The following is an 18,933-nucleotide window of genomic DNA, read 5'->3' as shown; positions in this document are numbered from 1 at the left end:
ATAATGTTGATAAAAGTTCTTAACACTATATTTAATTTAGGTAATAATTACAGATAGTCCATCTACAGATATTCTTATAACAATATATTTGCCTCACAGGTCTTCACTATAATGGCAAAATAGTAAACTAAATGAGAAACATTTGTTCTAATAGTAACCTAGTGGCTAACAAGAGTTTCTAAATGGCAGTGCCTTCTAGGCTGGGTACAGTTCTACACAGCACTGTTTCTTAGTGGGCTTTTAATAGTCAGAATGGTAGATTTATTGGTATTTAGGCCCAATCTTTCAAAGACTGAAGCTAAAATTAATGTTTCACACTGTTCTGACTAGTTTTAGTTTTAAGTTAACATAAAGTCGGGTCACCTGGAAAGAAGGAATCTTAAATGAGAACATGTCTCCACAGGACTGGCCTGTGCGCTAGTCTGTAGGGCATCTTGGTTGATAACAGATATGGGATAGCTCAGCTTATGGTGGGCGAGCCGCCCTTGGGCAGAGGGTCTTATGTGCTCCAAGATAGCAGGCTGAGCAAGCCAGTATGCAGTCGTTCATGGCCTCTGAGTCAGTTCTTTCTTCCGGGTTCCTGCCCTGACCCTTCCTCAGTGATGGGAGTGTGACCCGAGAGGTATAGGCTGAAATAAGCCCCTTCCTCCCCAAGGTGCTTCTGGTCATGGTGTTTTATTACAGCAATGGGAAACGTTACTAAGACATACATCATGTTCTATTGAGCACACATCTCAACTTTAGTGAACAGCCACTATCCTTAGATTAAGGAAACATGAAAAACAATAGGCCCACCCTGGTTCTTGATTTGAAGCTGTCATGTTGAACATGTCTCTGAGGTCTGCCGTAATGACACTGACCTTCTCTGAGTGGGTGAACTGCCGCCAGTAGCTGTCATACATGCGCTTCGTGGTTCGCTCCGGGTAGCAGGTCACTGTCTTGATGTAAACCTTCAGGCTCCGCTCGAGTAACTGGTTAACTTCTCCATAGTCATAGTCATCATACCTGTGTGTGACAGCACTGACATGAGACCCAAGCTTCACTGCACAGACCTCCTGTTCAGTGATATCATAAGCAACGCTCACTCTGTAAGCCATGAGAAAGCATTGACCTGGTGCCGGACCTCTCATACACCATTTTCTGAGAGTCTGTAGCGAACAGGAGGGGAAAAAAAAAATCCAACCCTAGTCTCTGAGCTTAAACTCTATTAAGGTATAAAGAGAAAAAACTACAAAACAAACACGTTTGTAGGTGGTGATACTACTTAAAACGTATCTGCAGTGGGGAGGACAGGTCTGTGGGTTTTTCAAACAGAGTAGGCAGGCACTTTCCGAATCATATAGAAAACACTAGAAGGTAGCACACGAGCAGCTTAAGGCCAGCCTGTGAAGGTTCCAGTTGGGAGTTCCAGGCAGAGGGTGAAAACCTGAGTCTGACACACCAAGTCAGGTGACACTTCAGACTGATGGAGCAGAAAGCCAGCCTTTATCTAAAAACCAGAATTCAGACTACTCCCAAACTCAAAGCCCTGTGATCACATTTAGGGTTTAAGGACATTTTTATGATTTTTCTTTTGCAATGATGGAAACCAAACCCAGGCCGTGACCATAAAGGCTCTCGGGTTAGGGATGCTAACCCTGGAGTGGTCTTCATCTGATTCGCTTCATTATGGGCTGGTCTGTCAGGAGCGCTCCCTCCACCCGCCCGCCCGCCCGCCCGCCTGCCTGTCCACCTCTCCCCCCTCCATCTATCTATCTCCCTACCTACGTATCAACCATTCACTTTCATGGTCATGTGCACGCACAGTGTGTGTGTGTTGTGTGCAAGTCTGAGGTCAAAGCTCAGGGCTGTCCTTCAGGTTCTGTCTATCTCAGTTTTTGAGATTGGATCTCTTGCCAATTAGGTAAAGCTTGCTAGTCAGTGAGCCCTAGGGATCCTGTCCCTACCTCCCAAAGCTAGGATTACTAGTGTGTACTTATACAGGTGCTGGGGATTGAACTCAGGTCCCACTGCTCACACAGTGTTTACCAACTGAGCCATCTCCCTAAGCCCTAGATTCATAATACTTTAAAGCAAAGAAAATGATCTCTAAGACAGAATTAATCTTTAAACCAAGTAGCATTTACCCCAGGAAGGTATAGTCCCACATAGGCTATAAATAAAACAAATGATTTAACTTCTATTCAGAAATGTATAAAGTTGTTCACACAATGAACATACCTGATTCCAAACATACAGTGAACATAGTTAAACAGGGCTCTGCGCAGCGTGGTAGTGTCAACATCCTCATGGGTGGCCATTGTGTTGTAGGTGAGATTGTAGACCATTCGAAACTTCTCATCCAGGAGATGCCCAATGTCAGAGTAAAGCCTGTTCACCAGCGAGAACCCATGATTTTCCCAGGTGTAGTCCTGGATGCAGAAAAAGTGTCCATTACAAAAATGGGCATTCTCTGTTTAACTCTATGTTTTTAGTTTTTAAAATAAAATAAAATAAAATAAAACAGTTGAAGAAGGTGACGGAGAGGCTTCTCTTGCCCAGTTCTAGGATGGCAGCTCTACTATGTGCAGCGTGCAGAGAGCCAGGGTGCTGTGCCAGAAGCTCAGGGCTGGGCATGCACCTTCCCTCGCTCGACAGGCGTTCTGCACACGACACTGAAAGGATCCAGAAGTTCTGGACTGTTTGTTCCTATGTCACCAAACTTCCTTAGGCACGAAGGAGTCTAAATGTAAGTCCCCTTCCCATAGAGTCTATTGCATGACTAGCACAAACCACTGGTGCAGTCATATCTCAAAAGGCATTCGTATAAATGTCATCATATTGCTTGATTTCTTCCCTGCCCCTCTAAAACTAGCACAAACACATCTAACTGTCCTGCATAATGCAGGCAAACTAAACTAAGAAGGCAGTTTCCTGTGACTTCCTAAGGGTGAGGATGTTGAAATAATTATCTTCTATCGGGACATCAAATAGAGTAAGTTGAAAAGTAGGTTAGATAAGACATTTTGCAGACACTTTAAAAATGCCTACTGGCTACACTTTATTTATATGTTTTAACAGTTCTCCCTTGGAAGGGCAGGACTCTCTAGTTTCTCTAAGTTAAAAGTGCTGTGTACCTGGGCTCGGAATGTTGGCAAATGTTCTTCTCCTCGCCTGGCGAAGTCTTCATACCCAAAGCCTGGGTCTTCGATGTATCGAGAGACATCAGCTGTTACAATCATGTCATCTTCAAAATCTAATGGACAATAAAGGAACTCAGGACGCGTCCAGCGCCGAGACAAGGAGTCTGAACCCCAGTGTTGACAACACAGCTTACACCCACAAAATACCTATGCATGAAGTTCTACGTACAACTTCCCTATCAGATATTAGGTATTAAGGTTTAATGATAGTTATGTAGGTGAAAACCCAACCACACTGAAATATTTGAACAACAGTAGAAGACATCAACGTGTCAGATTTACTAACTGAAATAGAAGCTCAGGCTTGGGAATATAAGATTTAAAGCTAGTTTGATCTTTCCAAGGGGAAGGGGGACTAGGGGCAAGAGGAGGAAGATGATGGCTGAAGGCAAGCCAGTTAGTTCAGGTGTCCTGAAGGGAGGAGACTTCTGGGTGCCTGTCTAGCCTCTCTGTGTACTCAGTCCAGGGAGGCAATGCTGCTGCCACCGGTCCCCATGCTCGATGGCTACGACCCTCTACTGAGATGCTGCAAATGATCAGTGCACACTATTTTAGGCCGAAGACAATTTTCTTCTAACTCCTTGTTTTTTAGTGATGTGTCTTTGTGATTACTTCCCCTCGACTGATTTCAACTATTAACATTGATTAAACAAGCTTGTTTTCCTAGTTGGCTCGTCTGACTGTGATTACATTTTTTAAGCATTCCGTCATTTTGGTTATGGTGTGATGGACTGGATAAAGAGAGCTTGACCTCTCTGAGTTAGGAGCTCATGCTTCAGAAGTGCTCATGGTAACTTGAATGGAGTCTGGACTGCGTGGATTACAGATGATCCCACAATTTTCCGTAGAGGAGAACCACTTAAAAGCTTTGCATGGCACTGGGGACCGTCTTTTTTTTTTTTGAGGCCGGGTCTCATACTATGTATATATATATATATATGATTTTTCAGTGGCTAAGTAGTTAGTAATGTGAAACATGAAACACTGTAATGTAGTATTGGAGTGACCTTCTCAGAAAGATAATATAAGAAAATACAATAAACACAAAACTAGTGTGCATTCAGTTCAGGATTAAAAGGTTCTGTAAAAGAGTCTTTCCCTATGGAATCTGGGAGCTTTATCATGATATTTTTCTTTAAATAGGAAAAAATTGATTTCTGCTTTCATTTTAAAATTGGTAAATCTATATAAAAAACCAATTAGCCACTGTACAGGATCATTTTTCTATACTATCTTTCTATAGTTAGCAAGTTTGGGACTGGGGATGGTTAATGGTAAGAATATTTATACAAAAGAATGGCTGATATACAATATATCTGTATTTATGAAATCAGACTATAGAGGTGGAAAGATGACTAAGTAGTTAAGAGCACTCGTTGCTGTTTCAGAGGGCCAGGGTTCAGTCCTAGCACCCATAAGACGCTCACAACCACCTCCAGCTCCAGTTCCCGGGGCTGCAGTGCCTTCTGACTTCCTCCAGTAGCAGGCACACGTGTTATACATATAAACACCCAGACAGAACACTAGCACACATAAAATAGATCTAAAAAATCCTGCATCAGAACATCATTTTTAAAGTTCAGGGTTTGTTGGTTAAAAATTCTTTTCAAAGGCAATAGTCTGTGTAGGGTTCAAGAAACCTACTTGGAGCCAGGCAGGGCAGTACACACCTTGCATTTCAGCACTTGGGATCAGAGGCAAGGGCAGAGAGCTCTCTGAGTTTGAGGCCAGCCTGCTCCACAGGGTGAATTCTAGGATGTCCATGGCTACACAGAGAAACCCTGTATTGAAGGGAGGGTGGGGCATGAGAAGTCTCCTTGGAATCTAAATATATTTCTATTATTTCAAAACACCGTAAAGGAGTAAAATATTTACATTTTTCAAGCTCAGTGATCTCAAAGAAACTGGAAAATTAATGTGTAGTGTTCACGGGTACTCACCCTGACTGCATCATCTGCTTCACAAACAGCAGTCTGTCTACCTGTATGGCTCCTGCCAAGCGATCACCACCTCCAGCAAGGCTCGCCCTGTGTGACCTGCTTTTACTTCCACTTGTTCTCGCTCTATTTTTCAACCAAAGGTTTCTGTTGAAGTCTGGACTTTATATTTAACTGCAGTTTATACAATTCACTTGGCTGCTGACTCAAGCTCCCTGTGAGACATGAACAATGTCCTACAGTGCTCTCAAGCTTCTGCCACCTCCTGGTCTCTGCTGCTGTGCTGCCGGGCACTGTGCAAGGGTGTCTGCTCCACAGGCCTGGGTGCGTAGGGATGGGGCGGAGAGATGGCTCGCAGTTAAGAGCACTGGCTGCTCTTGAAGACCTGGGTTTGGTTCCCAGCACCTACAGGGGGCTCACAACTATTTATAATTACAGTTCCAGGGGATTAATACCCTCAATTGATCTCCATGGGTACCAGGTATACATGTGATATACATATATACACATGGGAAAACAGTCATACACATGGAATAAAATAAATCAAAAGTTTTACTCCAAATGATCAAGAGAGTGACAAAAGGCAGGCTGTACTTCCTGTCACTTCCTGAGCTGCTACTCTGTGCTCCTTGACACATTAGCACACAGCAGGCAGCAACACGGCTCTCAGAATGAAAGACTGACTGATGTGGTTTCAGTGTGACTTAGATGACACCTTTGAGGGGTTCACACGCTGCTTAAATTAGACTACATATTGCTTGGTGCCTTTAGAAGAAAGAGTTGGAACATGGCCTTACTATTCCAAAATTCCTTAAGAGTATAAGGAAATGTGTGTGTGCGTGTGTATGTATATGCATGCCATGAAGTGTATGTGGAGGGTAGCAGGAAACTTGTAGGAGTACATTCTTGTCTTTTACAATGTGGGGTTCAGGATCAAGCTGCTTTAGTAGCACGACCATTTTGCTGACCTCAGAAATGAATCACTTTAACTATGTATCCAGGACAGAGAGAGGACAAGCCTACGCAGTCTCAGAGGACTAAGACAGCCACGTGTTGTGCAGCAACACTGCAGCATGTATGGCGACGGTTGCTCTCAGTGACCCTGGATCTAGGAAGTTACTACTGCCTGTGACACTACAGCTGACACACAGCAGTCTCAGGCGTTTCACGCTGTACCAACAGCCCTGTGGGTAGTCGGTGGGCCCTGCAGATGCGCAGCACATACCCGATGTAACCCAGAAACAGAGCTACTGGTTTACGTATCTGCTACGTATGCACGGCACTTATCAAACGTGTAAGTCTAGAGTCGCACACCCATGCTGCGGCAGTGGCCACACACTGCCCGTGCTCAGAAGCCACCCCACCCAGTGTCTGCGGGTGCACTGTAGTGTTTGCACTACTTCAGGCTTCTGAGACTGGACCCCTCTGTCGGTGAAGCAGGAGGGCACGGGGTAAAGAGACGGCAGCGCACACATCTTTAGATGTCTGTATGGGAAATGCTAAAGGCGGGAGCCTCGTGTCTCTGAACAGCCAACCAAGAGAAAGGACAAACACACCTGAGTGAGGAAACGAGTGGAAAGTCTCTCCAGGGACCACGAAGAGACTTTCTTTCTTTTCCTTCTCAAAACGCGTGCTCATTTCTTCCGGAGTAGTCTCTTCATCTTCCCTGTCTTCCTGGAGCCTTTTCATCCTCTCCATTAAGGCTTCTAGCTCACCTAGAGAGTCCACAATCTGGAAGGACAGAAAACAGTGTTGGTGCTCTCACAACACAAATGGCTCCCAGGAGTCCCTCTCCCCGCAACTCCACGGAGATCACAGAGGACAGTTATGTAGGCTGCGGTAGAGACACTGGTCAATGACATAGCTTGTAGGTGGCAGGAATATCTGAAATGTGGCTAGGGGAACAAGACAGAGATAAGGCAGGCGAGTGACTGAGGGGCTAGGCATGGGGGAAGAGGAGCTGGGATGGGAAGCTATGAAGTTGTTTTTTTTTTTTTTTTTCTTTTTTTCGGAGCTGGGGACCGAACCCAGGGCCTTGGGCTTACTAGGCAAGCGCTCTACCACTGAGCTAAATCCCCAACCCCATGAAGTTGTTTTTTATACCTATGGTAAGATCCTAAAATTTATTGTTGTCAGTATCATACTTACAACTATTTGTTTATTCCCATTTAACGGGCAAATTGGGTCATAGGTTATTCACATTTTATTAAGGTATTTAAAAAATATACTGAATTTTTATTAACTCACAGCAATCAGATGACATACTCGAATATTTTCAGATCTATTAGACTATTTTGGTTATAAATATAAAGTGTGTGTGTGTACACATATATGTGTGTGTGTTAAAATATAGAATTCTAGTGTTTGGAATATAGCAAAGTGTAATTTACTGAAAACTGACAGTTTCACACTTTCTCCTTTTTGCCTCTAAGGTACGTCTTCCTTAGTCACACAGCATCCCGCAGATGGGTGCACCATTTTGAGATCTGCTGCTCGGGGGTCTGGCATTGCAGCCCTCTTTTTATTATTTCTAACAATAACACTTTTCTTAAGGTGCCAAGAAACATGTAGGAAATTCAAAGAAATCCAGCCATATATATACTAAGAAATTAAGGCCACGAAGTTACCTGGGCAGTGAGGATATTTATAAGGACATTTAGGAAAAAAATAAATAAAGTTACTTTAATGATAAATTTCAGCATGATTTTTTTTTTTTTTTTTTTTTTTTTTTTTTTTTTTTACCATCAGTGGAAAAGTGAACTCTGTAAATATGGTATCTGTATTTAAAAAAGAAAGCTTACAGTCTTTCTGGTTATAATGTCTTTAACGTTCACATGGAGACTACAAGTGGGAGTTTCAGGAATCCCAGGATAATAACAGCTTAAAAGTTTGGGGTGGATGGCAAAGGCATTGTACAACGACACTGGAGAATTTACAAAAAAGTCAGAACTTTAGGCATTGAGGAAACTTTACAGCACTAAAGGAATCTTGCGAGTGCATTATATCCTGTCTGGTCACAGAGGGCTCGCTCTAGGTAGCCCACTATCAGCAAGGTTACAAGAGAGACAGTTGAGAGAACAAACCCCAAAGTTGCCGCCTGCCAGGGAGGCATTTCCAATGCTGTTGTCATTGGCCAGGTCGCACACACAGAAGCTGCTCACTGAGATCAGTCTGAACCCATTGGCGATTCCGGGGTCTCTTTCTGGATTGATGCCACTACCATAAACAAAGCTGGCCAGAGCGTGATAGTGAGCCAAGAGGACCACAGCGTGCACTAGCTCAGGCAAGGACCAATTATTTTCTCCAGTTTTGACAAGTTTCTGAAACGAGAACATGAGCCAAGGTCAACATGGAAGCCACAGTCTCACATGCTCACTTGTAGCAAAGCAAACTAAGATTCGTTGACAGTGCTGCACCCATTAAAGATAGACCTTTGATCACAATGTACCGTGCAAGCTACCAAAGCCTCACAACACAGTTTTGCTGTGGCATTGGCTATAACAAATACTGTATTACACAATGATTCTGCTGCTTCTAGAGCACTTTCCAAACACATTTTAATAAGATGTTAAGAGAATCAAGAAACATTAAAGCTGGAAGGGACTGAGACAATTTCTAGTAAAGCAATTCATCTTCAGGTGTTTTGGACACTGTCCCACGGTCATGTGAAAATCCAGTTTAACTGGGTAACTGACTTCCCTCTAGATAGCATCTGGTAGAGACGCTGCCTCCCCCTGCTACAGGACCAAATAGGACAGTCCCCTGGAATAAGGACATGGGACATGCCAGTGTACTTTTCCATAGACTATTTTATTTGGCCTATAGCTGAATGACAGAGGCAGAATTAAGCCCATTAAAAACAACGTTTTGGGGCTGGGGATTTAGCTCAGTGGTAGAGTGCTTACCTAGGAAGCGCAAGGCCCTGGGTTCGGTCCCCAGCTCCGAAAAAAAGAAACCAAAAAAAAAAAAAAACAACGTTTTGTAAAACCCAATCTTGGCTGTCAACTTGACTGGATCTAATGTCAACTATGAGAGAGGTTTTCTTGATCGGACTGCTTGAAGACCTATCTTAAAACTGGGCAGGGTCCTGAATTATCTGAACATAGAAGAAAGCTGGCTGAGAAGGCTGTGTGTGTGTGTGTGTGTGTGTGTGTGTGTGTGTGTGTGTGTGTGTGTGTGTGTACTGGCTCCTCCCTCTCTCTGTGCTTGCCGTGTGGATGTGGCAGCTGTCTGGTGCCTGCCTTGACTTCCTAGCAGTCATGCATGGATTGCAACTCAGAACTGTAATTTACAATAAACCCTTTCTCCCGTAAGTTGCTTCCAACTTCCAAGGGTAAATTCCATGAACACATTCACACAGGTAATGCTGTTCTTTTCTTTATTTAAAAAATACTCATCTCTACACGGCCACAGCTGCAGACATATTCTTTTCTTCCACTCAAATCTGTTGCTTTGGCATTTTCCTATTTTATGAGGCTACTCAGTCAACAGTGTCCCTGGCTGCTTCGTTTCTGAATCGATGTTGAATTGTCCCTCCCAGCCCCCATTATTGTTACAGCGAGTAGCTTCTTTATGCTGTAGCTTCTCCTAACTCTAACGTGGGTCCTCATCATCACCACTCGCCTCTCACATGCTGCCTGGTCCTATCCTGTGCATGGATCTCTTCCCTCAGTCCTAAGGCCTGGGTGGATGACTTGTTCTTCCAACTTGACTTTTGCCAATGTGTACTATGTGATTTCCATCCTCTTTTCCTGCCCCCTACTCTGCCTCTCATTGGTCTCATTCCATAGTTGGCCTGGCTCATACTGCAGCCAAGGATGGCTTTGAACTGCTAACCCTCATGACTTCATTTCCAACTACTGGAATTAAGACAGAGTGTCATTGTGCCAGACTTTCCAATTTAATGTTGACCCTCCTCTTCATCCTGAGTGGGACACCTTACCCCTGGGTAACTGACACCACCATATGTAAGTCATAATCTGCTCTGTGACACTCATGCCAGAAGAGCAAACCAAGCCCATTTGTCACCACCCTTATTCCCTTCTTAGTCCCACACGGCACAATCCTAAAGTGTACACAGTGTATGCAGTTTTCAAATGCATGCTCTGACGGTCCTGCTGGTTAGCACCATTTGTAATCTACCCTGTGATGGAAGATACTCAGAATAAGGCTTGGCATAAGCCATCTTATGCCATATGTACTTCCAATAGTAACAGCTGGGCCCAAGTCTACGGCATGTGTCTATAAAGACACTTACAAAAGTTAGCTACAATACACAGATACAGGATAATGCTAATAAAATATACAAATATACCAACTTAAAAAGATGAGAACACAAATGCTTTGACGCTTACTTCACGTCTTCTGTGGGACAGATAACTTAGGAGATCATGGCTTTCTAAGGGTAAATACAGATTGTGTAATGGAGCCTTACAGATGATACCAGATAATCTGATTCTTTTCAGGTTCCACCAACCACCCATAAATCCCTACAATCTGGTATCCTGGAGTTGATGGTTAGTCTTTCAACACATAGGACTGCATGCTTTTCCCTATGAAACTGCTCTGTAACAGGAAACAGTTAGAGCATGCATTTTGAAAACTTCTCCTTATTCTTAGACCTAGCTTAAACATTAGCTCTTTAAAAAAAAATCCTCTGCCCACCGTGCCTCCCTGGACCTACGCTACACGAAGTATGTTCACCTGACCTCTGCAAACACCCGAATCACGTGCTCGGTGCACCAGGACAGAGGTGGCCCATGCCTTTACATCTCAGCACCTGGGAGGCAGAGGCGGGTGATCTCTGAGTTCAAGGCCAGCCTGGTCTATGGAATGAGTTCAGGGCCAGTCAGGACTACACAGAGACACTCTATCTTGAAAACCAAAACAAAAACCCAAACCAAACAAACAAAAAAGCCCTCCAAACCAACACTTGTGATCCCAGCCTGCTTATCCACAACTTATGTCTGACCAACCACATCCTGTTACATCGCTCTGCTCCTGAAACCCAAGCATTTCAAGACTAGGTTTTCATCTTTTCAACCCACTACAGGTTCTTGTACAAAGTACTTATGATACGACATAAGAATAATTATCAATTCTCTGATCTAACTAACACACCACGGAATCATGACACAGACCTAGAACAGTACTGTGCTTCACAGAGCCTAAGACGTCAAATCTAACATTAAAAAAAAAATAGACAGGCTGCTTGGTTAAAAACTGGGTAAATCACAAAAATGTGGTACAATGAGGTAATTTTAAAGGGCATTTCTATTATTAACAGTACATATGCACGCGTAAGTCACTATGTGTCTGACGCTGAGCTGAGAGTCCCTACTGGAGACGGGGCTGTGCTGCACAGTGCTGGACAGCACTGGCCTCTGACAGAAACACCCGGAAAAGGTTCAAAGGTCCAACTTCACAGTCACAGCTCTATTTTTTGTCTGGCCAGTAATTCCCACACTAGCTGGAAAATATTTTTTTTTATTTGCAAAAGCATTTCTTTATGAATCTTTAAATTATGAAATGTTAAAACTAGCAAAGGAGTCAGAGTATTTTATGGCTTTTATTAACTAAAGGGCACATACTGCTGACAACAGTGGCCAGAAGCCAGGCATCCTCAATTCAGTGGACTTGATTTATCAACTCCTTGATAACAGAAAATAACTTTGCTCACAGCACGAGTTCAGGCCAATGAGTGACTCCTTGTGAAGGGTCAGTTTTCATTTGAACTTAAATGAAACCTACCAAATTTCTAATTATCTTTTATAAATGTAATTAGTATCTCTTATTTCTTGTTTCTTTATATAGGTATTTAAAATTGAATATATATATATATATATATATATACATGTATATACTTGTATACATGTGTATGTAAGAAGAGGCTATAATGTATCTTCCCCATAGCAGACTTAGCTGGTGCCTGTGTATTTCCTTAAAATAGCTAGGCAGGCTCCATCCAGGTCCGTCTGTACACACTCGAGAGAAGTTGTTGGCTTTGTGTGATAAGTATCTGCTTTTAAAACTGCAAACTGGCCTCATGCTATGAATTTCAACGAGAGAAAGGAGGTAGATGGGAGGGTTCAGACAGAAAGGGGGAAGGGAGAACAGTTGGAATTATAATCTCAAAAACAAAAATGAAAAGTATTATACAAAGCAAACCCTCATGAACTCTCCAGCTTCAAGCACAGGTCGGAACCTGTGCAGAAACCCCGTACCTGAATGTGCTCTTTCGTGATCAGCCAGGGCCGGTGTGCCAGCAGCTTGTTAATTTCATTAAGATTTCTCAGTCTTTGTGGTACATATTCCAAGCCATTGAGCCACTCAGCAATCCCTCCGGTCTTTAAAAATTCATCCACATGCATGTTTATTAGGTAGGAACACTGGTGTCTGGCTGCAGCCTGAAACACAGAAACAAGTTTCCTGAGAGCAGCCATGAGCAGGTCTTTCCACAAGTGGGTAATTTAGATGGAGTCAGTACTAGTAATAAGTAACTCCTTTCTCACAAGATTCTCCTTCTTCAAAATGTTAACCATATTGTCGTTACAGATTCTTCAACCAATGCATGAGGCCGATTTGCAGTTTTAAGAGCAGACACTTACACACAAAGCCAGCAAGTTCTCTCGAGTGTGTACAGACGGACCTGGATGGAGCCTGCCCCGCTATTTTTAGGAACACATGGGCACCAGCTAAGTCTGCTCTAGTATGGTCTATCTGAAGTACAAGGTCTCCTTAGTAACGTGTAGCCTAACGGTTCGGAAGCCTACAGAGGAGCCACACTGATCTCAGAGAGCTGCTCTCACACTGACGTCACTGATCACTCCTTATGCAGGCAATGTCATCTGGGTGTTGTCAAGGGGACCACCATGCTAAGTACTTCTGCCCTCTCTTCTGTGTCTACTTTTTGTAAAATAATCCTGTTTTATTCTTTAAATCTCTGTCTCACTGCTCTGTCTTAGTGAGCAAGCATCCCCTGTTTGTTTTCAACCTGTCATTGAAAATGTCTGCTAACAATGTCCTCAAGTTCATGTCAGAACCTGCCCTGAGTCCAGAGCAGCTCTGCTGGCTTGGGCAGCCAGGCCGACGTCTGTGCGTCCCCAAACACACAGCCCATGCGCATGCCCTCTTCTTCCCCAGTAGCTGGCGAGGTAGAGCCCAGCTCAGCTCTCAGCACTCCACCGCAGCCTCCTCCCGGGCCTCTCCTGGCAGCGAACTCTAACTAATTAGCCACCCTGTAACAAGAGCTACACTTGAAGTGCTGCGATCCACTCAGTAGTTCTCTCAGGAAGATCTGTCAGTAGTGACAACCAGTACTTTTCTCCTACCCCACACCAGGGATCACCTTCATGGAGAAGATGACTAAGAAGCGGCTTATGCAGAGAAGACCCCAAGAACAACAGAAAAACTGGTAGGGGATTATTTTGGACCCAATAACCATCTTTAAACATAATAAACTAAGTATGAAAAAATGATTCTATTGAAGGTTAAAGGAAAAACACTCAGCTTATTAAGGGATACTAGAGGCTTCTTCACTTATGCCTCCTGTAACTACACTCAGCTTTACACACATGCACACACATACATACACACATATGTGCGCACACATAACATCTCTCTCTATTCATATGCACACTCACACATATATGCACAAACATATATACATGTACACATATATACCTGTCTGCATATACACAAACATATATGCACTCTCACCCCACACATATATACAAACACCCTATACACACACACACGCACACACACACACACACACACACACACACACACTCCACAAAACACATACGTCTCTCCCGCACATACCTACTTAGCCCTCCCCCGAAGGCACACCTTAGAAAGGACATGGAACATGTGGAAGTGAGTTCCCGACAGGAGGGAATAGTGGGAAGTAGGCACCTACCATGATGGCGATGTAGTGCCTGTCCGGGAGGGGAAGGGGGCCATCCATGCGCAGCATGTAGAACTGGCTCCGTAAGAAAGATTCCAGGTACTGCGTGTGCAAGCTCATCACCTGTGTGATGTTGTCCAGGCGACCGGATGTAGAGTACTCTTCCACAAGAAAGTTTGTTCGTTCATCTGCCGTGTTTGCTTGGACAACCTTACAACCAAGGAGCAGAGAATGCAGTGAGCACTGTGATGTAAGACAGCCATGGTTTACATGGACTCTGCCTGTACTGAGGAAATACATATTCATTAGATGCTAACAGATACTGCAATTATGCAGTTGCTCATACTAGACGCAGACATTTAAAAAGAGAAAGTACCATTCAGTTTTGGCTTCGGTACCACAATTTATTAAACAACAAATGTTAAGTTATCAAACATTAAGCACAAAGCTAGGAGGCTGCGGAAAGAAGCCTCCATCTGCCTTCAGCGAGCACGCAGACTTCAAAGCTCGTTTGCCTGGCCACTGTCTCTCCGGTGTGCAGTGAGGCAAACCCGGCGGTCCCGGGCACACGCATCCGCAGCCTGCTCTCATCAGCTGACAAGGGACACTGACTAAGATCTGATCCTTTGTTGATTTTGCTAGTCAATACTTTTAAAAAGTTTTATGAAATCTTTTTAGAGATACAAGAACATATGACAACTTGTGATGAAATTGATGAACACAGGATCCTGCTGATGCTGGTTTAAGCCTATCATAGTAATTACTAAAAATAAGGCATGAAAATAGGACTTACACCCTCCATCTAGGGAGCAAAGAACTGTCTCGGAGTGGAATGAATAGTACGTAGCCTTGCACACCAGGCCAGCTTGGCATCACACAGCAAGTTGGCTGTGGTGGTTGAGGCACTGGAACACGTGTGGGAGGGGCCAGCTCTGCGGGAATGGATGGACATGTGGTGTGACTCCATCGCTGGCTGACTTCTCACTTGCGTTTTAGAGTCGCACTTCTGGGTGGAAGATGGACATATGCCTCCGTTTAGAGATAAGGAAGCAGATTCTGGACTCAGCTCTGTGCATCTAGTCAACAGCAAACTGGTTTTGATGAGATCTCTTGAAGACCAAAGGTTTGGTCCTTTAAAGACTGACACTATAGTTAGGAGACTGCTCTCCTCAGAGCTAGCTTCTCAGTTCCTGTTACTGCAGGGAAGTATCAATTATACAAAGGATCTGTTTATGGAGAAAGACTTACTCTTCAATGGAGTATGTCTAGAAGTGAGAAATGCTAGTTATCCCGGCATCAACACAAAGGGAAACTTCACCTCAGTCCATTATGGGACCAGGAGACTTCCATCTGTCCATCTCCCTGTTCTGCCACCCACACGGGCTGAGCTGATAATTAAAAATCAATGGGGATCCACACTCAAATATAATCAGGGCTAGGATTCTCTCCTACATTTGACTTGTTTTCTCCAGATGTGTCTTAGTTCTCAGGACCTTTGCAATATGTTACTAGATTCATATGCTGCATCAGATCCTAAAATAGAGATTAGCCTCAAATACATGCTACAAAATGCCTCAGGAGGCCTTTCACATGTTCTAGGTCACCGTCCTGAAAGTGCGGCCCTGGCCACAAGGCAGAGGTGTGTCCCGTGTGGTGCCTCTTATGTGTTGCACGGCCACCCCTGAGCTCTGGAGACACGCTGCTTTCACTTAAGCTTTTGGGAAGGCCATTAAATCAGGGGCAGGAAAGAGAAGCCAAGGCTCCTAGTTATTTAAGATAAAGATGTCTGCACACACACATGTGAGACAACTGCTTCCACATGCACTGGGCACTGCTTGAGCAGATAAGTATGTTCTTAACAGTGGTTCTCGTGGTTCTCAGCCCCGTGACAGCTAAGAGGCATCCGGGATGCACAGAGACCCCACACCTCGAGATGTACACCAACCATACAGGCAAAAACCTTACTGTGTCACTGATTACTCATGCCCGGCAATTACCATCTTGTTACCAAACCCTTACCAAAGATGCACATCTGTTAGAGCATTTGTGGGATCCTGTCAATCAAATGTGTAGATGAGAAGAGAAACTACCAGTAACGAAGGCATTGGCTGTCTACTGTTCTTTAAAGGTACAGTTGGAAACTCACATTTTATTTTAAAATTCTGTTTATTCCAATTATGTGATAAAAGTTCTGTGAAATGCTGGGCTATTTAAACCTTAAAAACCTTCAGACTTTCTTAATAAACCTAAAAAAAACAAGTCTATGTTTTTTCTGACATGAGTAACAGCACACTAAAGAACAAAACACATTGACTTTTACATGGAAAAATGGATGCAGTTTTAGAGCTAGTGTTTGACTAGACAATGTCTTGAAAACAAATAAACTTACTTCCTTCTCTGGAATAAAGGCACTTGGTCCTCTTGTCAGGGGTTGAGACATTCTGATTCTTTTGTCCTGTTTGTAAAAGAAAAGTTCAATGTGTTAAGATGACTTACCAAGAAAATTTAAATTTCAGCCAACGTATTAAAATAAATAAGTCAAGGGGCTGGGGATTTAGCTCAGTGGTAGAGCGCTTACCTAGGAAGCGCAAGGCCCTGGGTTCGGTCCCCAGCTCCGAAAAAAAAGAACCAAAAAAATAAATAAATAAATAAATAAATAAATAAATAAGTCAATATAATTATATAAAAACCCAAAGAAGTCTGGGGTCCAGGTCAGAGAGCAGCACTGTGTTGTACTTGTGTGAACTAAAGAACGGACTTCTGCCACAGTGCTGGGGATACGCAGCTGCAATAGACCACAGGGCCTCAGCTCACACTTTAAATGAGGGAAAGCCATTATCCTCCACAATAAATTCATTCCTGTTGGTACACCGCTATAGTAGGATATTGTTGTGGAATATTAATATTTTTATTCATACTTAAGTCTCTCTATATGAATTCTTTTTTTTTTTTTTTCGGAGCTGGGGACCGAACCCAGGGCCTTGCGCGTGCTAGGCAAGCGCTCTACTGCTGAGCTAAATCCCCAACAAATTATGAAATTTTTAGTGAGATTGCTTCCTTCTCTATTGGCGAGGTTAGGTCAAAGAGGTCTCTTGAACTCCTTAGCCAGGAGAAGAGACATAGGAAAATGGCCACTTGATTTTCTCAGATAAAAGGAACACTCTGAGTTAAGAATCAGCCCTCTGACACCAGAAGATGATACTATGGACAGCAGCATGGTTACAAAGACTCAACAGGAATATTAAGGATATTATATAATAATATAACGAGAAAAATATTAAAGACCTTGTGACTATTAGAAAAGCTTGCTTTAAAAGCTATAGATGCCTTAAATCTCGCGAGGAAACATACGAGGTAAGAAAGTAACTCAGATGGTTGCTTATCTGAAAGTGACAAAGTCCCCTCTATTGACCTGGTCTCTTGGCTACGGTCTATGCTAAGACCCTGACAATCAAACGGAAGCTGATTGGTGGCCCATGGAAGGGATGGGCTACCCATTGGTATACCTATGGGTACCTGGGTATGTAAGCTCTGTCCAAACCAACCTAAGGCTAATGAGTGCACATTCATAATTTCTCAGGACTAAACAGTAGAGTTATGTGAGCACGATGCAATCAGAGAGCCAGGAGAAAATGCTGCTCAAATGCAGAGGCGAGAGGAAACAAAAGAAAAGCCCAGGGTGGGTGTCAACAGAGAACCCAGCGGCGTTGCTATGGATTCCTGGAAAAGTAAGGCTTAAGCATGGTCATTTACATTCATCCTTTTCCTTCCTCTCTCCCCTCGTTAGTGGGTAACTTTAGTCTTTTTTATTCCTTACAAATCAAAGAGCCCTACCAAACAGAAAATAGTTATTTAAACCCTTTAAGTCCTGTCCTTCATTAGGAAGCAGTTTTACAACAAATTGGCAAAAGTAGGCAGTTGGGTATTCAACATGGTTTGTTTGAGAGCCTAATTGAATATTGTGATAGACCGAGGAGAGGGGTAAGAAAACAGACAGAGCCACACCCCCTGAGCCTGGCGCACTCTCCATCAACGTCAGTGTTCCCGCGGCATGTATACATCACGTGGCACTTGAAACTGCTCAAGTTTCCAAACAAGAAACACATCGAGAGTACAAACGATGGCAAGGCACCCTCGGCTGACTGCTCGAGCACCCCAGATGGCAGCTCGTGAACTAGAGTCCTTCAGAATGTCCCGTACGGGTACTTCCTGTCCATGTCAACTATAACCTGCCTAGAAAATGGATTCAGAATAGAAGCTCTATATTGCTTAGTGCCATCTGCCAAGGACAGCAAGAGAAACGTTAAGACAGTCATGGCTGTGTGTATCTGTAATCCCAGCACTTAGTAGGATCAGGCAGGGGGATTATGTATGAGTTTGAGACTAGATTGGGCTACATGGCCATCTTGTTTCTAAATACACAAAAGTAAGAATGAAAACCCCAAATGCACCTACTGTCTGCAGAACTTCATGAACTAGTTATTCAGGGACAGCGACTTCCTGGGAAACTAATCATTTCAAATAAACAAAGCACCCAACAAGCTGATTACAAGGGAAAAATCAAGTTTGAAAAGAGACAAATGTAAGTTGGGAGAGAAATGAATACTGTAAAATAAAAAAATACACAAAATGCAGAGAAAATGTAGGGGAATAAAATACACATTCTCTTACCTGGAAGTAAACTGGGAGTTTCTGGAGACAAATTAAAGTACTACTGTTATATTTTATTTATAAAAATCCAGAGTCAACACATTAATCAACATAATTTATCTTTACATTTCTGAAATTGTTACTTTCCTTACAAAATTACGTTCTGGAAAAGGCAACATTTAAATATGAAATGCGTTTTCATTGTAACATAACTGCAGGTTCCTGCATACAGATAAATATAGCATTGCTCCTTTAG

The 18,933-nt window shown here is 43.2% G+C and overlaps 1 protein-coding gene across 12 annotated transcripts in view; it reads right to left on the bottom strand.

Annotated features, from left to right (window-relative positions):
* Positions 1 to 18,933, bottom strand: part of Sesn3 (sestrin 3) — a 54,231-nt gene that overhangs the window by 8,117 nt on the left and 27,181 nt on the right. For 11 of the 12 annotated variants that reach the window (XR_015626575.1, XR_015626578.1, XR_015626581.1 and 8 more), the window contains 8 exon segments: positions 16,417 to 16,482; positions 14,040 to 14,237; positions 12,343 to 12,525; positions 8,203 to 8,439; positions 6,676 to 6,850; positions 3,117 to 3,235; positions 2,221 to 2,411; positions 861 to 1,005 (listed from right to left, as the gene is read on the bottom strand). Coding sequence is in view for 2 of the 12 variants with exons in the window: in NM_001108125.1 (NP_001101595.1) it covers positions 861 to 1,005; positions 2,221 to 2,411; positions 3,117 to 3,235; positions 6,676 to 6,850; positions 8,203 to 8,439; positions 12,343 to 12,525; positions 14,040 to 14,237; positions 16,417 to 16,482 (1,314 nt within the window). In the remaining 10 variants the exon portion in view is untranslated. 12 annotated transcript variants of the gene reach the window in all.

The sequence above is a fragment of the Rattus norvegicus genome, chromosome 8 (genome assembly GCF_021556685.1).
Source record: "Rattus norvegicus strain SHRSP/BbbUtx chromosome 8, alternate assembly SHRSP_T2T, whole genome shotgun sequence".
In the NCBI taxonomy this organism is placed as follows: domain Eukaryota; kingdom Metazoa; phylum Chordata; class Mammalia; order Rodentia; family Muridae; genus Rattus; species Rattus norvegicus.
This window is presented reverse-complemented; position numbering and strand designations above follow the sequence as displayed.